At 40.2% G+C, this 18,823-nt stretch overlaps 1 protein-coding gene across 2 annotated transcripts in view; it reads right to left on the reverse strand.

Moving 5' to 3' along the window:
* Positions 1–1,881: 1,881 nt before the first annotated feature.
* Me2 (malic enzyme 2) overlaps positions 1,882–18,823 on the reverse strand; it is a 53,605-nt gene continuing 36,663 nt past the window's right edge. For both annotated transcript variants that reach the window (XM_090353081.1, XM_090353082.1), the window contains exons 11-16: positions 16,709–16,823; positions 12,301–12,443; positions 10,981–11,083; positions 3,972–4,042; positions 3,032–3,130; positions 1,882–2,924 (exon numbers count right to left, since the gene is read on the reverse strand). In XM_090353081.1, the coding sequence (XP_090209207.1) occupies positions 2,757–2,924; positions 3,032–3,130; positions 3,972–4,042; positions 10,981–11,083; positions 12,301–12,443; positions 16,709–16,823 (699 nt within the window). In that variant the 3' untranslated portion in view covers positions 1,882–2,756. The remainder of the gene's footprint in view (positions 2,925–3,031; positions 3,131–3,971; positions 4,043–10,980; positions 11,084–12,300; positions 12,444–16,708; positions 16,824–18,823) is intronic.

Consider the following 18,823-nt stretch of genomic DNA (forward strand, 5'->3'; position numbering starts at 1 on the left):
CAGCATTCAGGGGTCTGTTGCAGGAGGCTCAGTACTTTGAGGTTATCCTGAGCTACAGAGAAACCCTACCTCAAAAACAAAAACAAATACAAAAAGTGGGGAGGGGATTTAAATCCACCTTTGAAAAAATATCTTAGCCAAAATACTCAACTACATTTTCTATTACTGTCTACAACCTTAACCTCATTAGTGGCCCAACTTGTTTCACAACTCAGGCAGATAAGAAAAACAGGCGTGCTCACTTCCTCCTACTAAAAAATCAACTGACAACTACTTGACAGAATTCCTTCTCTATCCAAGAGAGCAAGCTTCTGCTAGGTCCAAGTTCCCAAAGCCCAAATGTCTGTTTCTCTTCCAATTGGAAATCACTGTGGTCTCTTCCTACTTTCTCAAGGTAAAAGCTCCTGTCTGTACTCTTAATTAAAAATTTTGAATTCAACTTACATCGAATCATTTATACTTGTTACATAGGCATTTTTTTTTTTTAAATTAGTAGTGGGGCTTGGACTCTGGGCCTGGGTGTTGTCCCTGAGCTCTACGGCTTCCATACTATCTCTGGATAGGTTTTCTAGTGGTTAATTGGAGATAAGAATCTCATGGCCTTTAGTGCCCAGGCTGGTTTTGTATCGTGGTCCTCAGATCTCAGCCTCCTGAGTAGCTAGGATTACAGGTGTGAACCACCACGCCCGGCTAAAATAGGCAACATTTTATAAAAGCTAAGGAAATAGAAAATTCCTATCTTATGTAAGCAGGCTACATTCAATTTAGTCTATTTTTCTTTAAATATTTAATAATATTCATGAATACTCATACATAGTTCATAAATACGCATCTTAGTAAAATTACTTTCAGTATAAGTCCCTGATTTCAATAAGCTAAGTAAAAGCAATCAAAACCAAAAACAGATTTGTAACATATGCTTGTCATGTTAAACTAAAATCAAGATTTCACACAGACTATTTTCAGAGGTGATTTTGTTCTGAAAAAAAAAAAAAAAAAAAAAAATTTAGTTGGATGCTGATGGCTCTTGCCTGTAATCCCAGCTACTCAGGAAGCTGAGATCTGAGGATCATGGTTCAAAGCCAGCCCAAGCAGGGAAGTCCATGAGACTCATAATTCCAATTAGCCTCCAGAAAACTGCAAGTGGCAGTATAGCTCAAGAAGCAGAGCATTAGCCTTGAGTAAAAGAGCTGAGACAGTGCCCAACCCATGAGTTCAATCCCTAGAGCCAAAAAAAAAAACAAAAAACAAAAAAAACCCAAAACCAAAGCAAAACAAACAAAAAAAAAAGAGAAATAAAAAACCCTTTGATTTTAGTTAATCAAATTTGTAAGTTCATTAATTTAGGAAACAGATTTCTGACTTACTCATCTGTTAGATTAACTACTGTGTATTCCCAAACTCCAAATGCCAGTCATTTCCAAGCTTTCTTTGTTAAAGAAAAGTTATGTTCAATATTTAGAATCAATCACTATAGGCCTAAAGAAGATAAACAACAAAAAGATGATTTTCCCACAGAGAAATATGTATGTATGCTTTATAGGTAACCATTTTTTTAAATTGTTGTCACTAGTCTCGAATGAGCATTTAGCAACTTTGTCCACTCCAAGCCTCCACAGTAGACAGATGCTATCACAGAATTTTCAATATGGGCTCTTCAGTTGCCTATTTTCCTGTGATTAGGAGTGACATTTCCTGGTCTGAAAAACCTACTTTATGCATTCCTAGTTTGCTCTGAAAAGTAGTAGATACAGAACGTGCTGTCATTTCTAGTAATAATGTTTGAAGGGATGCCCCCAGGTGAACCCCAACACTATTTCAAGTGATCATTACTACTGGAGTAAGGGTATAGTCTCTCTAGTTAAATACAACTCATTCACATGGGAAACAAGACTACCATTTATTTTCAAAAAGTCACACGATGCCAGACATAATGTATGCATGAAGTATCACATACTCCATCAACTGGAAGTTCAAAGAATGAAACTAAATTTTTAGTTGGACAATAAGATACTATAAGTGAAACTTTTAAATTTGTTATTATTATTAAATAAGTGATTTTTATACATTGTTCTTTCAAATGACCTTTATTTGCCTACAGGCAACAGTACTCCTAAGTTCCTATTATTCTCTCATAATGTTAGTTAAGCCTTGATTCAATTCTAAAAAATAAACATTTTCTTTTGTATTTCCAGATCTGTGTACTATAAAGGAATTTCTGAGCCTGAAGGTAAAATAAAGGGCACATATATATGTATATATATGTATATATATACATATATATATATAAAGAGAGAGAAACTTATGTGTGTGTGTATGTGTGTGCACATGTGTAAATTTAGATAGTGACAATTTTTCTTTCCTGGCTTCTCAAAATTCTCATGCCCACAGTTTTTAGTACCCCCAAAATAAGTGGGTGAGAGACGATAATTACCTCAAATAGTAATGAACAAATACCTTGGCAAGCATGAATAAGAAGAGTACAAGTGAAGACAGCCACAAATACATTTTTAACAATTCTTGTATGGGCAAACATCAGGACTGAAGCATTCTGTGATTATCTGACTATAGGGTAATTCCTTGTCATCAACACAACTACCCCCAACAGATGTAGACATGGGGGAAAATAAGTCAAGCAATTAGTATGAGGAAGAATAAAACATGACCACATCATAAATATGAGAACATTATCTTTGCCTTAAAGAAAAAAAAAAAGGCAGCGTTCCCTGAAGCATGACAGTATTGGGAGAGCACTTCTACTCTGTTATCTGGGGAGGGCGGGATGCAGCTTCAGGCCAGGCGTACACATCTGGCAGCAGGGAATCATATTCACTTCGCCATATTCTTTCTCTGATATATTTGGCTTTGTCTTCAGGTTCTGGGTATCGGAAAGCCATTTTATTAGCATATAGGTATTCTGTAACCTGTAAAAGAAGTAAGATTACTATGAAGGTCCTACTTCTAATGCACTCATATTATTTGTGAAAGAAGATGTCATTAACATTTATACGAACACATATACGTCACTTACTTTAATAGCAATGTTAACAGAAACTTCCTGAATATTACCAAGTGGTGGGTAAAGTCTCCCCTGGGCTAACTCTTCATCAGTCAGTTGATCCGTCAGTGCCTGAAGAAAAAACAGAATTTTACTATTGCTTAACAGAAGCATGTAGTAAAATGGAAAAATTTTAAAAATTAGAGAAAGACAGAGTCAACTAAATTCTTATTTCTTATAGGAATACACTAGACCACTATAGGAGTGAAAGTTATGCTCCACTAAACAATAAAGAAATGTAAAGGCTTACTGATACATTCTGCTTGGTTCCTACAGAGCCTGGCATAATACCAACAGCCAGTAAGAAAACAGATATCAGTTACTGGGGGAGTGTTTCAGAATTCCTGTTGTGAAGTCTGGAGCTCCAGTAGGTTAACATTCCAAACTCCATTATTTACTCATTTACATAGCAAAGGAATTCTAATTTACTTGTGTAATCATACTGCTACCTGTAGGTATATGTGCAAATGTATGTATCTACATACGTAGACACAGATACAATATAAATGCTGTGAACACAAAAAGATTTATAGTTTATAACCATCGATAGAAGTAGACAAATAACGTTTGTAATCCTAGCAACTCAGGAGGCTGAGATCTGAGGACTGTGGTTTAAAGCCAGCCCAGACAGGAAAGTCCATGAGACTTTTATCTCCAACTAACCACTAGAAAACCAAAGCGACACTGTGGCTCAAAGTGATAAAGCACCAGCCTTGAGCTGAAGAGCTCAGGGATAGTGCTCAGGCCCAGAGTTCAAGCCCCATGACAAAAAAAAAAAAGGAGACACTAAAGTAACGGGCAGGTAACTTTCTTTCCATTAATAAAGCAGATTTAACCTATTCTCTCTGCTTTGAAGATCCACTCATATTTGTAATTCATCCTTTACAAAATAAACAATATTTGAAACATTTACCTTTGCAGCTTCTAAGAAAACACTGTCACTGATATGTCGGGTTTCACAAAGAATAACAGCCAAAGCCACACCTAGAACACATTTTAAGGAGTTTATTTACTAAAGCTACTTTACAAACTCAGAAAGGTAACAGTGATACCTGCACACTATGTTGAAAATGAACTACACAACTTGTAGACGGGGGACAGGAGGAAAAAACAGGGAGATGCAAAGAGAAGGGTGACATTGTCCAAAAAGAAATGTACTCATTACCTGACTTATGAAACAGTAAACCCTCTGAACATAACCTTTATAACAACATTATCTTTTTTTTTTTTTTTTGCCAGTCCTGGGCTTGAGCTCAGGGCCTGAGCACTGTCCTTGGACTTTCTCAAGGCTAGAGCTCTACCACTTGCGCCTCAGCACCACTTCCGGCTTTTTTCTATGTATGTGGTACCAAGGAATCGAACCCGGGTCTTCGTGCATGCTAGGCAAGCACTTTAACCACGAGGCCAAACTCCCGGCCCCCAACAACATTATCTTTTATAATAGTAAAAATATTTTTTAAAAACTGAGATCTTAGGGGACAGGAGTTTGCCTAGTGATAGAGTGCTTGCTTAGCATGCACAAAGACCCAGGTTCGATTCCCCAGTACCATATATATAGAAAAGCCAGAATTGGTGCTGTAGTTCAAGTGGTAGAGCCTAAAACAGAGGAAAAGCTGGATGCAGTAAGCTCTCTAAGGCCAAGGTGGTCAAGGGATGCCTTGACCCCCTTCTGGGTTTCTTGTCGGTAACAGGGCATGCCTGAGAGTCTTACAGGCAAGACATGTCTAAATCTGAATAAGCTGTTTGGTGAGAACATCCATCTGAGTTCATGTTTTTGTGTTAAGTGTATCCGATTGAGTTCAATTTTCTTGTTATGAGTCATGTCTGGTTTTGTTTGAGAGTAGGTAGGTTAGGATGGCCTCCGCCGGCCAACTACCAGAGAATGGAAATCTCTGTAGGGGAGGAGCCCCCTGAGTTCAGGGCCCCATGATTTAAGGGAAGGCATGCCATCAGAAGTTTGGGAGTTACTTAAAAGTCTCTGTTTCTCTGTCTTGTTCTTGTTACATGTTTTTCCTTGGGTATTTTTTCTTGTCCAATTTTGTCTTTGATATTGGTATCAGTCCTAAATATGGATCCTTGAAGTTTGTGTGGGTGTGTGTGCATGCATCTTTTTTTATCTGTTTCAATATTTCTGGGGAGTAAAAGTTTTGGCCCCACCTGGGATAGGTCTTGGGCCTGGTATGGCCCCTCCCACTCGGCTGCAGTTGAGGCCAGCCAAGGTCAGACAAAGTAGCTGAAGGCCTAGTCTAGTTTTCTTTTTCCTAACAACCTGGTGAAGTGACAGTCTGGAGACTGTTGGTGGCAGGACGCAGACTTCAGTCTTAGTTTCCCTAGGTTTAAGACACCCATCCAACTTTCATCTACAAAAAGTATTATGTCTGACATCAGGAACAAGCTCTGGAAAAATAAATTTCAGCTAAGTTGCCTTGTTAGAAAGCTTTGTTTTAAAACATGGTTGTCACCTGCAAGAGTAAAACTGGCAAAACTCTCTTGACACAAACTTCCGGAAAATGTATGCCCAATATTAATTTTGTGCGCATTAAGATCTTTGAGTATGAATGTGTGTGTGAATGGGTGTGAGTGAACATGTTCAAGGTTAAATTGTCAGCATGCAAAATGATGAATTTATAATTGAAACACAAAGGCAATTGGATAAATCTATGTCTAAACTTCAAGAAAATTATTAGGTTTGAATGATTCCAGTGTCTCAAAGGATTATTGCATTATTTTAAAGAGGAACCGGTTAATATGATTTTTCTAAAGATTCTAAAATCTGCATTTAAAAAATCTGGTATTGTCATGCATAGAGCTATTTACATTGTAAACATTGTAAACATTGTATCTTGTTTAGCCCAGAGGCATTAGGGAATTTGGAATTTATTTCCTTAAGTTTGGAGATAAGTATCAAAATTCAAATGTGAATTTGTTTATCAGTGTCAGAAACATTGCCTGTCTTTTAAAACTGTTTAGGTAATCAAATGCCAACAGAAAGGATAGGATAACTTAGGAAAGTCCTGTGTGACCATCTGATGGTAAAATGTGGGTGCCTCCTAAAATGTATTAAATTGGGGAAAAGGGTTTTAAAAGGAATGTTTAAAGGTTTATCCTTATGATTTGGTTTCAAGCTACTTTGCAATTGGACGTATTTTAGAAAAAGAAGGAAATGAAGTCTGGACTTTTGGTGCACTGATGATGTTTGTAGTTCTTGCATTAAGGAAAAACTCATTTGAATTTAAACTGTTATTGGAGTTCTAGGGCAGTAACCTAAACTGCAAGGGAAAAGATGCCTCTTAGGTTTTTCAAATGCAAATAAAGACTAAAGTGTCAAATGTTTAAGCAAATATCAGTAAAAGTTTTAAAGAAAATTAGAAATGGGTTTCTGAACAAAATTTGAAAGTTGTCCTAAATGTTTGTTTCAAGAAAGAGAAAAAAGGAAAATTAGGACTACCAAAATGATTGCTTAATTGCTATTTCAGCTTGCTCTTGTAAGTTACTTTATAGCAATTTCCCACAGGTCCATGGAGAAGGACAGCAATCCTTATTCAGATGTAATTTTGGCCTTACCAAGTTCCAGGTAAAATCATGCTTAGAGACTATTTCTGTGTTGACTACCTTGTTGCTTATAATTGGAGTAAAGTGGCCTTTTGTAGGACTCATTGATCTGAAAGCTGCAGTTCTAAGCCAGCCTGGTCAAAGCAAAGTCCCTGTGAGATTGCTGTGTCTAATCTAGCAGCAGAATGCTAGTGAGGTAGAGTTGCTTTGGAGCTCAAAGTGGCAGAGTGCTAGCCTTGAGCTGGAGAGCTGAGGGACAGCGCCCAGGCCCTGAGTTCAAGTCCAGAAACCAACCAAGTGAAATGCCAATGGGACATTTATCCCTGTGTAGATAGACACTCCTGAGACAAAATCAATGAAGTATCCAGATGCAGTAAGCCACTACATGATGGCAGAGATGGTGTCAGATCCTAGAGTCACTTGTGCTTGACAATTCAAAATTTATCAGAGCCAGGAGGTCATAGAATAGTCTGTAAACATGCCTTACTAATGTCCATATCTATTCACTCCATAACTGGGAGGGATCTTGTCAGGCATCTGTAATAGTGGGCAGTTTACTATCCCCTGTATTTACTCAAAGTTCTAACTGAGCAAATTTTGATTTGACACCAGCCACAAATTAATGATAGAAGTCTGTGGACCTAAGGCTGTGTCCCTATTGATCTGTATATAGGCCTACATAGGTAAATGTGGCATTGTTAGGGTCACAGAGATTAAGTTCCCCAGACAATTAAGAAAATGCCTTTGCAAATGGGTGCTAAGTAAGCTACACTGTTGCAGCCAAAGGAAAGGTTTGTGCAGTTGTTAAATGTTTTATATGATCTCCAGTTTGGAGTAAAATATTGCTCCTGAAATGTAATTCTGACAACCCTTTGGTAAAATAGGCTAAGTTTTTAGGGTCCCTAGCTAAGTATAGGGATACCGCCCCTGAAGGAGCTTGAAGAAGTTACAGAAGATGGATCTTCACCCATCAACTCCCTTAAGATTAAGAGACCAGAGTCATTTTTGGAAAGTGAGACAGGATAAATTAGAGGTATGGGAAAGAGTAGTAACAGATGTGCAAGAGTGGAGACTGCACTTGTGGGGAAGTCTCTATACCTGTCTAGAGAATTCTAGCCTCATTTAAAGGAAATCTGGTTACTAAAAGTTGTGACCCTGGTATTACTGTCCTTAAAACTAATGGGGTGCCAGCCTGCAAAAATGAGTGTGCTCAGGTAAAGCAATCAGGAAATCATTGGGAGAATTCACCAAAGTCAGGACTTAGGTTAAGCTTCTTTAACCAGTCTGTGCAGAAATTTTCAGGTGCCCGACTCAGCAGGAGGTGTGACATTCCATTGGAGGTGTTGAAAGATGAGGAGGCTGCTACACATTCCGTCCTGCCTGATTCCACCACCCCACAATTGCTTCCTGAGAGGACTAGAACTAAACCCTTGGTGCCTTTACAGCCCTTACAAGTTGATTTTGGGACATGTTCATCAGCTGGTTTCCAGTAAAGAGCTACTGGACTCATCATTCCTAGGTGGAGACAACGGGTGAGGACTTTGGACTTTCAGATCCCCAGAGAAATGGAATTTGGCATCATACAAACTTGTCTTTAGATTTGTTTCAGCTTCATAGACAAGTTATTGGACTTGAACAGATGCCATCACTTGACGCTGAAATAACACAGACTGCCAAGGAGTTGTCTGAACAGTTCCAGCACTATGTTCCCTCCCTGAGCTACTTAAAAGGCTTGCTGATGACCTTTGTTGGTCCAGGGATGTTGCTCTGACCGACCTAAGACAGGGTCTTCAGCTTGATCTGAAGAAGTTCCCCATGATGGGTAAGGCAGAGTCAGTGATCCACCCAACCTAAGACAGGAGAGTTCGCTTCTTGTACAATAAAGGAGAGATGTTGGGGGCCAGGTGTGGGGTTAGAGTGACCTTGGACCCACACAGCTCATTACACAAGGAAATGAGCTATTAGCATGACTTTGTGCTATGCTAATCTCTTCTTGTTTAACATATCCGAAACTTGATTGCTGTTTTGTAGGAATGCAACACCTGGCAGTTTCTGGTTTTAAGAAAAGTAATTAAGATTGGAACAAAAAAATAAATGGGGCTACAGTCTTAAGCTCACAGCTATAGTCTTAAACTCTCCTTAGGCTGCAGTCTTGGGCTGCTGACTTGAGTTGTAGACCTCCCGACCCCATCTTTTTCTTGTCTGCTTCTTTTCCAAGTCCTCACTCCCTAAATCAGGAATCCCCATTCACTGCTGGCTGGCCCCGGCAGTTCGGTCGTGGGACTTGAATTCTAGGCCTGAATGCTGTCCCTGAGCTCTTCAACTAAAGGCTACTGTCTTACCCCTTGAGCCACAGTGCCACTTCTGGTTTTCTGGTGGTTAAATGGAGATAAGAGTTCCATAGAGGGGCCGGGAGTTTGGCCTAGTGGTAGAGTGCTTGCCTAGCATGCATGAAGACCCGGGTTCGATTCCTTGGTACCACACACATAGAAAAAAGCCAGAAGTGGTGCTGAGGCTCAAGTGGTAGAGCTCTAGCCTTGAGAAAGTCCAAGGACAGTGCTCAGGCCCTGAGCTCAAGCCCAGGACTGGCAAAAAAAAAAAAAAAGAGTTCCATAGACTTTAGTGCCCCAGGCTGACTTTGAACTATGGTCCTCAGATCTCACTCTCCTGGAGTAGCTGGGATTACAGGTGTAAGCCACCACACCCAACTTGTCCTTGGGTTTTCTCAAGGCTAGAGCTCTACCACTTGAGCCACAGCACCACTTCTGGCTTTTTATATATATGTGGTACAGAGGAATCAAACCTGGGTCTTTGGGCATGCTGGGCAAGCACTCTACCACTAGGCCAAACCCCTGGCCAAACCTTTTATTTTTAGGTAACTTTCTTCACCTTGGATGCTCTGGTGTTTGCCCTGAAGGGCTCTCCCTTGAAGAGTAAGATCAAGAGAGGGCTGACAATAAATTAAAGAAAATTCCTTAAATTTCATAATTAAAAGATTTTTTTTTTTTGCCAGTCTTGGCACTTGAACTCAGGGTGTTAGGACTGTCTTTGGGTTTTCTTAAGGCTAGCGCTCTACCACTTGTGTTACAACACCACTTCTGTCTTTTTCTGTGTATGTGGTACCAAGGAATCAAACCTAGGGCTTCATGCATGCTAAGCAAGCACTCTACCACTAAGCCATGCTCCTGGCCCTATAACTGAAAGATTTTAAGTCTCAAAAACCTAGTGATACAGAATTGCGTGTTAGTACACTGATCAAATCACAGTGGAATTGGAGATTAATATTATCATGTTTTTGTACCTGTTCTTCTAGTAATGATTTTGAATAATCACAATCCATAGACAAAGCATGGAAAGTAGCAAAACACAAAATGAAAAATTTTGCCCCAGCACTAGGGAGGTGAAAGTTTTGGAGTTTGAAACTAACCAAGACTAACCTAGATGGGTGAGACCCTGATTCCAAAAAAAAAACTCTACAATGTAGAAATATTAACTGCCAAGCTGGGCACTGGTCACACCTGTAATCCTAGCTACTCAGGAGGCTGAGATCTGAAGAAGGCAGTTCAAAGCCAGCCCCAGCACTAAAGTTCATGGAACTTTCAGTTCCAATTAACCACTGGAAAACCAAAAGCGGTGCTGTGGCTCAAGGGGCAGGGTGGTAGCCTTGAGCTGAAGAGCTCAGGGACAGTTTCCAGGTCCAGAGTTCAAGCCCCACCACTAATGAAAAAGAAAATAAATATTAACTACCAAAAGAATGAGGTAGAAGAATGAGAAAAAAGCTAAATAACAGATTTTATTTTTTTCATTATGCATTTGGCAAACCATAAAAATTTCTATCATAATTTCTAAGCATGCTATGTAAAGATAAAAAGAGAGTCAGGAGAGCTCGAAGTAGAAAGACAAAGTAAGAAGTAGGGGAACAGAGGCCTTAGAAGGCTTGTGTGCACCATGGCCTGCAGTTCAGAGGCAAGTTCCTATGTTCGGTGGATTTAGAAGAACCTGGACAGAGGGAATTAAGTGAATGTGACTGATTTTTTTTCTGACCAGAAAAAGTCAGAGCAAACCAGCAACAGGAGTTTCATATGAGAACTGTGATAAGGAGGGAGCAAGGGAAATACAGAGGGGTAAGTCATTTTAATGAACTATGTGCAATTTAAGTTCTGCAATAAAAAGTCTGATTACTGCCATGAACAAATACCCTGAGAAAACAGAACAAGTTGATTTGCTGAATTCCTTGAGTTTGCCTATATAATCATATTAAAATTCTATAAACACAGTTGCTCATTTGAACTTTAAGTGCCAAAGAATTCCATTAAGCATGTTCCTGTGATTAAACATAGATGTGTAACATAAATAATGTGGGCATTTACCTGGAAAAATATATACATTGTTCCCTTGACCCGGTGTGAAGACTCTTCCATCTTGGAGTTTTACTGGCCCAAATGGACTGCCACTAGCAAACAAACATCTTCCCTGTGGATGAAATTAGTATCAGCTTTGTTACTTAAAATAATGTCAGCCTTGTGACTAATGAAATTAAACCATCTCAACTTTGTTCCTTTACATGCATGAGAAAGTTGAGGTGAATTCAGACCTAAATCCTAAAGTCAATTACACAATTAGTTATTGAGAAACAGATGTAATTTATTATATAACATACTATCAAAATCCTATTGGAATGAGAATGGTTTTTTGCAGAGTATCCATTCAAATAAAATCAAATGATGACTTTTATTTTTTTAAACAGAAGCATTAGAAAATTTAATCAAAGAAGTTTTTCTTGAACGTTAAAACTAAAAACACTGATTAATAGTAACTAGTGGAGCTATGTTCAAAGTTGTAAAGGAAATATAAGCAATGACTAGCACTTAAGGAAGAACTATTGAACAAATTTTTAGAAGGAAAGGGATCTCTACAATGAAAACCATGAAGCACCGAGAAAACTGAGGAGTACATTTGAAGACGGAAGGATGTTCACAGGTCCTCAGAACTAATATTTTTAAGTTGTCCTAAAGAAGAATGATGACTTTCAAAAACTTAAAACTTCTGGGCTGGGCGTGTAGTCTAGTGGTATTGTGCTGTCCTAGAATACACAAAGCCCTGGGTTCGATTCTTTGTCACCACATAAACAAAAAAAGCTAAAAGTGGTGCTGTGGCTCAAGTGCAGAGCAGTAGCCTTGAGATAGCCTCCGTGAATGAAGGGGGAAATTTCAAAATTAATTTACTACCATTTACTGTACATCTGCTATTTTGGGTTCTGTACCAGCTTTACAGGTGCTAACTCAAGTTAATTTAACTCTCATGAAAGACCTTCTGTGAGTCTCTTACCATCTTCATTTCACTGACTAAAAAACAAAACAAAACCCCCAAACCAAAGGCCAAAACAATGGTCACATCTGTAATTCTAGCTACTCAGAAAGCTGATATCTGAGGACAGTGATTCAAAGTCATCCTGAGCAGACTCTTATTTCTAATTAGAGATCAAAAAGCCAGAAGTAAAGGAGCAGCTCAAGTGGTAGAGTGCCTGGTTGGAGTGAAAAAGAAAGACCATGAGGTCCAGAGTACCAGCCCCAGTACCAGAGTTTGGTAGATCTCTAGCAAAACCACTAAGTGCAAGAATGTGTAAGTAATAAACTAATAGAAGGAAAACAACAGACACAATGAGTTACATGGTTATCACTGACTAATACCTCTGTAAGTGTGTATGCCTCTTCAGGTGTGCACTCAGCCTTTGTTGTAGGATTACTTAATGCAAATATTACAGGTCTTTCATTGATAGACGCCATGGCTTTGAGTACTTCAGGAGTAAAAAGCCTGCCAGCACCTGCAACTCCTGGAACATAGGAAAAAGCAACCTCAACACAAGGGTAATAAAGCAATTCTTTTTTTTTTTTTTTTGCCAGTCCTGGGCTTGGGCTCAGGGCCTGAGCACTGTCCTTGGACTTTCTCAAGGCCAGCACTCTACCATTGAGCTTCAGCACCACTTCTGGCTTTTTTTTCTATGTATGTGGTACCGAGGAATCGAACCCGGGTCTTTGTGCATGCTAGGCAAGCACTCTACCACTAGGCCAAACTCCCGGCCCCGGTAATAAAGCAATTCTTACCAACATTTCTGCAACACCTTCACCATTACAAAAATCATAGAAAAACTCTCATTAAAAGATAGACTTTGAAGCTGGGCACGGTGGTTCACACCTATAATCTGGCTACTCAAGCGGCTGAGATCTGAGGATCTTGGTTCAAAGCCAGCCTGGGTGCTAAAGAATCTAAACAATGAGAGACTCTTATCTCCAATTAACTACTAGAAAATGGGAAGTGGGACTGTGGCTCTAGGGATAAGGTGGCAGCCTTGACCTGAAGAGCTCAGGGATAGCATCCAGGCCCAGAATTCAAGCCCCATGATACCCCACCCCACACCAGAGAGAGAGAGAGAGAGAGAGAGAGAGAGAGAGAGAGAGAGAGAGAGAGAGAGAGCGAGAGAGAGAGAGAGAGAGAGAGCGAGAGAGAGAGCGAGCGAGAGAGCGAGCGAGAGAGCGAGAGAGCGAGAGAGCGAGAGAGAGAGAGAGAGAGAGAGAGAGAGAGAGAGAGAGAGAGAGAGAGGGCGAGCGAGAGCGAGAGAGGGCAAGCGAGAGCGCTAGTTTGAAGCCAGGTGCAATGCCTCACACCTATAATCCTAGCTACTCAGGAGGCTGAGATCTGAAGACCATTGTTCAAAGCCAGCCTAGGCACTAACGTCCCTGAGACTCTTATCTTCAATTAACCACTAGAAAACTAGAAGCAATGCTGTGGCTCCAGGGGTAGGGTGGCAGCCTTGAGCTGAAGAGCTCAGGGACAGCACCCAGACCCAGGGGTAGGGCCACAGCCTTTGAGCTGCACAGCTCAGGGACAGCACCCAGGCCCAGGGGTAGGGGCATAGCCTTTGAGGGACAGTGTCCAGGCCCAGAGTTCAAGCCCCATGACCCACAAAAAAAAAAAAAAAAAAAAAAGATGGACTTTGAATAGAAACTGAGTGAACACTATGAGAAAACAAATCTGAAAAGAAAAACAATGAAATACTGAAATGTTTCACTTAGATATTTGTGTACCACATACAGATAGTATATCAAGGAAAGGAAAAAAGAAAAAGAGGATCAGATTATTTCCCTCACTCTGGATAAAACTTACCACAATATTCATAAGCCTTTAGGACATTAAGCCAAGTAAAATGATCCACATCAGAAGTATCAAGAACTGTTTAGACTCTCAGAGGCAAAGTATAATGGTGGCTGCCAGGGGCTGGGAATAAGCAATTACTGTCTAATGGATATAGAGGTACATGTTTGTAAGATGCAAAGCGTTCTGGACTCTGGTTGCCCAATAATGGGAATGTACTTAACACTGCTGAACAACACACTTAAGAATGGTTAGGTTGACAAAATGTAAGTGCATTTTAAAACAGAAAATTTTAAAAAAAGTCTTAAAATCTTTGTTTTTCCTTCTTTTTTTGTATGTGTCAACACTGGGGATTAAACTAAGAACTTGAACTTTGCTCCTTAAATAAGAGTCTTATGGGCTTTGCTGTCTAGGCTGGCTTGGAACTGCAATCCTCAGACCTCAGCCTCCTTGAATAGCTAGGGCTACAGTCAAGAGCCATTAGCATTATAAGCTTCGCAATCTTAAACTCTTAAATTCTATAGTACTCATTAAAAAATAACATTCAGATGGGACAAAAAGATCAGCTGGAGTAATCCATTTTTGGTACAGATGAGCTTACCTTTCAGTAATTCTTTACAAGTCTGGGTCATAATACTGGACCATGAGGATCCAAGTAAGAATGACATAGCTGGGTGAACTGGATCACACTAATAAACCAACTGACTCCAGAGGCCAAGACCGGGAGGATAATGGCTCAAGGCCAGCCCTGTCAAAATGTAAGTGTTAACCCCAACCTCAATCAATAAGCTGGGCATGGTGATACACATTTGTGACCTCAGCTACACGGTGAGGCCATTGGCAGGGAAACAATGGACTAAGGCCAGTTGAGGCAAAACACAAAACACTACTTGAAAAGTAACTACAACAAAAAAGGACTAGGACATGGCTTAAGTGGACAGCCACTTAGCAAACATAAGGACTTGAGTTCAAACCCCCATACTACTCCTCTAAAGAGGTTAATACAGGCAGAGTATAGCGGATTTTTTTGTATGTCGGTTTGTTTTTTGCAATAGAAAACCAAAGAACCTTCAACAGGCACTCTGATAGGCAACCGGGGCTGTGGAGGCAGAAAGGAAGAACACACGTGCCATGGTGGGAGTTTGGAGATTAACAAATGCCTTATTCCCACAACCTTTTTCTTTTCCTTTCCTTGACCCTGCAGAAGCAGTCAATGAGAACGTTTATGGGTTTCCATATTGAGTTTTGAGAGGAATATGACCAGAGAATTGTTAAGATACCTTCTCACTATACAATACAAGTGTCCTTTTTGGTGAAAAAACTTTTCTCAACGGCAGGAACATACAATTGATGACTCTGTGTAACTGCGTAATATTTAGCAGGACTTCTTCATAAAAAGCAATCCAATTATACGATTGTCCAGCCATGGGGCTGGGAGTTTGGCCTAGTGGTAAGAGTGCTTGCCTAGCATGCACGAAGACCAGGGTTCGATTCCTCAGCATTCCACATACATAGAAAAAGCCAGAAGTGGTGTTGTGGCTCAAGTGGTAGAGTGCTAGCCTTGAGAAAGCCCAAGGACAATGCTCAGGCCCTGAGCTCAAGCCACAGGACTGGCAAAAAAAAAAAAAAAAAAAAAAAAAAAAAAAAGATTGTCCAGCCAAAGTTAGAGCTACCCAGGAAATCAAATGGCCTTTTCCTTTAAAGATTTGCGTTTGTTGCTGAGAACTCAAGTGCTATGTCAATATAGTCTTATATCAACAATTAGATTCCTACCTCAAAACACACTGAAAGTTGTCAGTTTTGTCACAAACACAAATCTGACATTACACTGTGTTTTCCTAACAAGGTCAGACAAATAATCTTGGTCTGGTTAAGGTTTAAGCCCAATCAATAGCCATACAATTTTAAAAGCATAGTAGCAGGAGAAGTTGGGCATGCATGTATATACCCATAATCCCAGCTACCTAGGAGGCTGAGGCAGGGATGCCTCAAGTCCAGGACTTTGAGGCCAGCCTGAGCAACATAATGAAATGCCCAGCAATCCTAACTCTCCCCTATTTGCTCAATTCAGGCTTTCATTATGTAATGAAAGCATGGAATTCAAAATCCTCTTGCCTCAGTCTCCTGAGTGCTGGGATTATAGGAATATACCATCACAACTTGAGACCCCACCACTTAAAAAAGAACCTCCTAAGAGATAGAGAGAGAGTATACATGAAATGCATGGTTAACACTTGAAAGTAAGGGACATATTTTGTTTCTCCCGAGCTCTGTGCCTGGGTACTGTCTCTGAGCTTGTTCAGCTCAAGATTAGCACTCTACCACTTGCACCATAGTAGCACTTCTGCCTTTTTCTGAGCAGTAAATTAGAAGTAAGAGTCTCACAGACTTTCCTGACTGGGCTGGGCTGGCTTTGAACCATGATCCTCATAACTCAGCCTCCTGAGTAGCTAGGATTACAGGCATGAGCCACTGACACCACCAAGTGGCACCTTTTGAAAGGAATTTTCATGCATGGCAATGTAAACTAACACACACACACACACACACACACTCAGTCATCTCTCTGTATCTATGGGATTCTACATATGTGAATTCAATCAATTGCAGATTGAAAAGCATTGGAGGTGAAAAACTGTACTGAACATGTCCTTGTCACTTTTCCTAAGGAATACAGTACAACAGCTATTTGCAGCAGTTATATTGAACAGAGTATGGTAAGTCATCTAGAAATGAGTGGTATGTGAGGGGGAGTGCAGGGGTTGCGTACAGATACTGCACCACCGATTGCCAGTAGGCCCTGGAACAAGCTTCCACAAACACTGACAGACAACTATGTATGTTAAATGCTAGGTAAAATGTCAATTGATTTTTGTTTATCCTACATAGTAGTTATAACCAGTAACAGAGTTAGTAACAGAGTTAATCATCAACAACTTTACTTACCAATTATGGCTGAAGGTTTCAGTACATTTACTGCATCTTCAAAAGTATCAGGGACGTACTCCGGGGCTGGGTGAGCGAATGGTTCCTGATGGGCATCTATGGTAGCACTTCTTCCCTAAAGTTTTAAATAAAAACAAAAACAGTATTTTTTTTTTTTTGCCAGTCCTGGGCTTGAGCTCAGGGCCTGAGCACTGTCCTTGGACTTTCTCAAGGCTAGAGCTCTACCACTTGAGCCTCAGCACCACTTCTGGTTTTTATCTATGTATGTGGTACCGAGGAATTGAACCTGGGTCTCCATGCATGCTAGGCAAGCACTTTAACCACTAGGCCAAACTCCCGGCCCCCAAAACAGTATTTTATAGTAAGTACATATTAAAGATTAAGTGAAAAGGCACATACATACATACTTAGAAAAGTAAATGGTAATAGAATGAATATACAATCATTTTCTATCAAATGGATTAATAAATTTATGAAGTACAGTGTGTCAGTGGGTTGGCTGACTTATTGCAGCGCTGTTTTGAGGACTGAACCCTGGGCCTTGTATATACTAGGTAAAAGCTCTATCACTCGTATATTCCTTCTAGCCTTTCCACTTTTTCTGACATTAAGAAGGTCACTCAGTAGCTCAGATCACATTTTTCTTCCAGATAAATTTGGATCAATTAGATTTTTTTTGGCTGTGGAACTTGAACTCTGGACTGGGTGTTATCCCTGAGCTCTTCAGCTCAAGGCTACTGTCCTACCCCTTGAGCCACAGTGTCCTACCCTTTCAGCCACAGTACCACTTCCTGTTTTCTGGTGATTAATTGGAGATAATTAATTAATTAGAGATAGTGCGTTGGCTGGCTGGCTTTGAACGGCAATCCTCAGATCTCAGCCTCCTGAGTAGCTAGGATTACAGGCTTGAGCCAATGCCCAGCCAGATCAATTAGATTTGTCACCAAATGAATTTCAGGAAAATCTTTTGAGATTTTCAGAGCTTCAGATAGATATTCTGGACTTCTGCTGCCAAGAATTTAGAAATAGGAACAGAGCATTCTGGCTCCAGCTGGCTAGATGAAAGAGTAATGCCTTTTTACCTAAATCCTGGCTTTGAAACAAAAACACCATGAGGCTAAAACAAGGAAAAAAATTCTCAAAGGTTTAAAGCAGAAAAAATCCACTGGGGGAAAAAAATGCAGAATGATAAGAGAAAAGCTACCCCTAAATGTGAATTTTTCCAATGAAATTAAATATCTACAGAACCAGAAAGTGCTAGAAAAACAGCAACCCTATTTATTTGGCTGAGAAATAATTAAAAGCTTAATCTCAAAAGATCCAGTGACCAAAACACTGGCTTCTTATGGTCTGCCCCAGGATTACTAAAAATTCTCTACATAGAGGCTTAACGGAAAACACTCAAATGTCTCAAAACAGTTGGCAGTGATTAGGACTGTCAGCAGAGATGAGAAGCCAAGCCATAAGTCAAGGTACTTGCACATCTCAAAGGAAATACTAACTCCAAACCTATAGATTCCCACTGGTGACAGGGCAACCCACTGTAGCTACTAACACTGCATTCACTCTACAAATACTGAAGAACTGTCAGACATTTGATGAAACTTACCATGGCAGAATAAAGCAAAAAACTGCATACTAATAAAATAAATACCTCTCCCACCAACAGCCTTGTGAAGATGTAAACCCACCCCCACCCTCACACAAACTCAGGGTCTGGGCACTGTCCCTGGGAGTTTTGCTCAGGGCTCAGGGTCTACCACTTGAGCTTCTGTTTCACTTCCATCTTTTTGGTAGTCAATTGGTAATAAAGGTCTTAGAAGACTTTCCTATCCAGGCTGGCTTTGGATCATGATCCTCAGATCTCAGCCTCTTCAGTTCTAGGATTACAGGTGTGAGCCACTGGTACCCTGCAAATGTTTACATTCTACATACTAGCTGCCCCGGAAGCAGCATTTTCAAAGGGTTCACAGGAAGGCTTTTGTCATTTGAATTCTATCTCCACTGTGTATCAGCTGATCACTTTGGAAAAGTTCCTGACAATTTTCAAATTCAGTTTCTGTGACTGCTGCTAAGCTTCACAGGAAGCAAGCAAGTAAGTAAACAAAGATCTAG

Source organism: Megascapheus bottae, chromosome 19, assembly GCF_031878675.1.
Source record: "Megascapheus bottae isolate mThoBot1 chromosome 19, mThoBot2.hap1, whole genome shotgun sequence".
NCBI classification, from domain to species: Eukaryota; Metazoa; Chordata; class Mammalia; order Rodentia; family Geomyidae; genus Megascapheus; species Megascapheus bottae.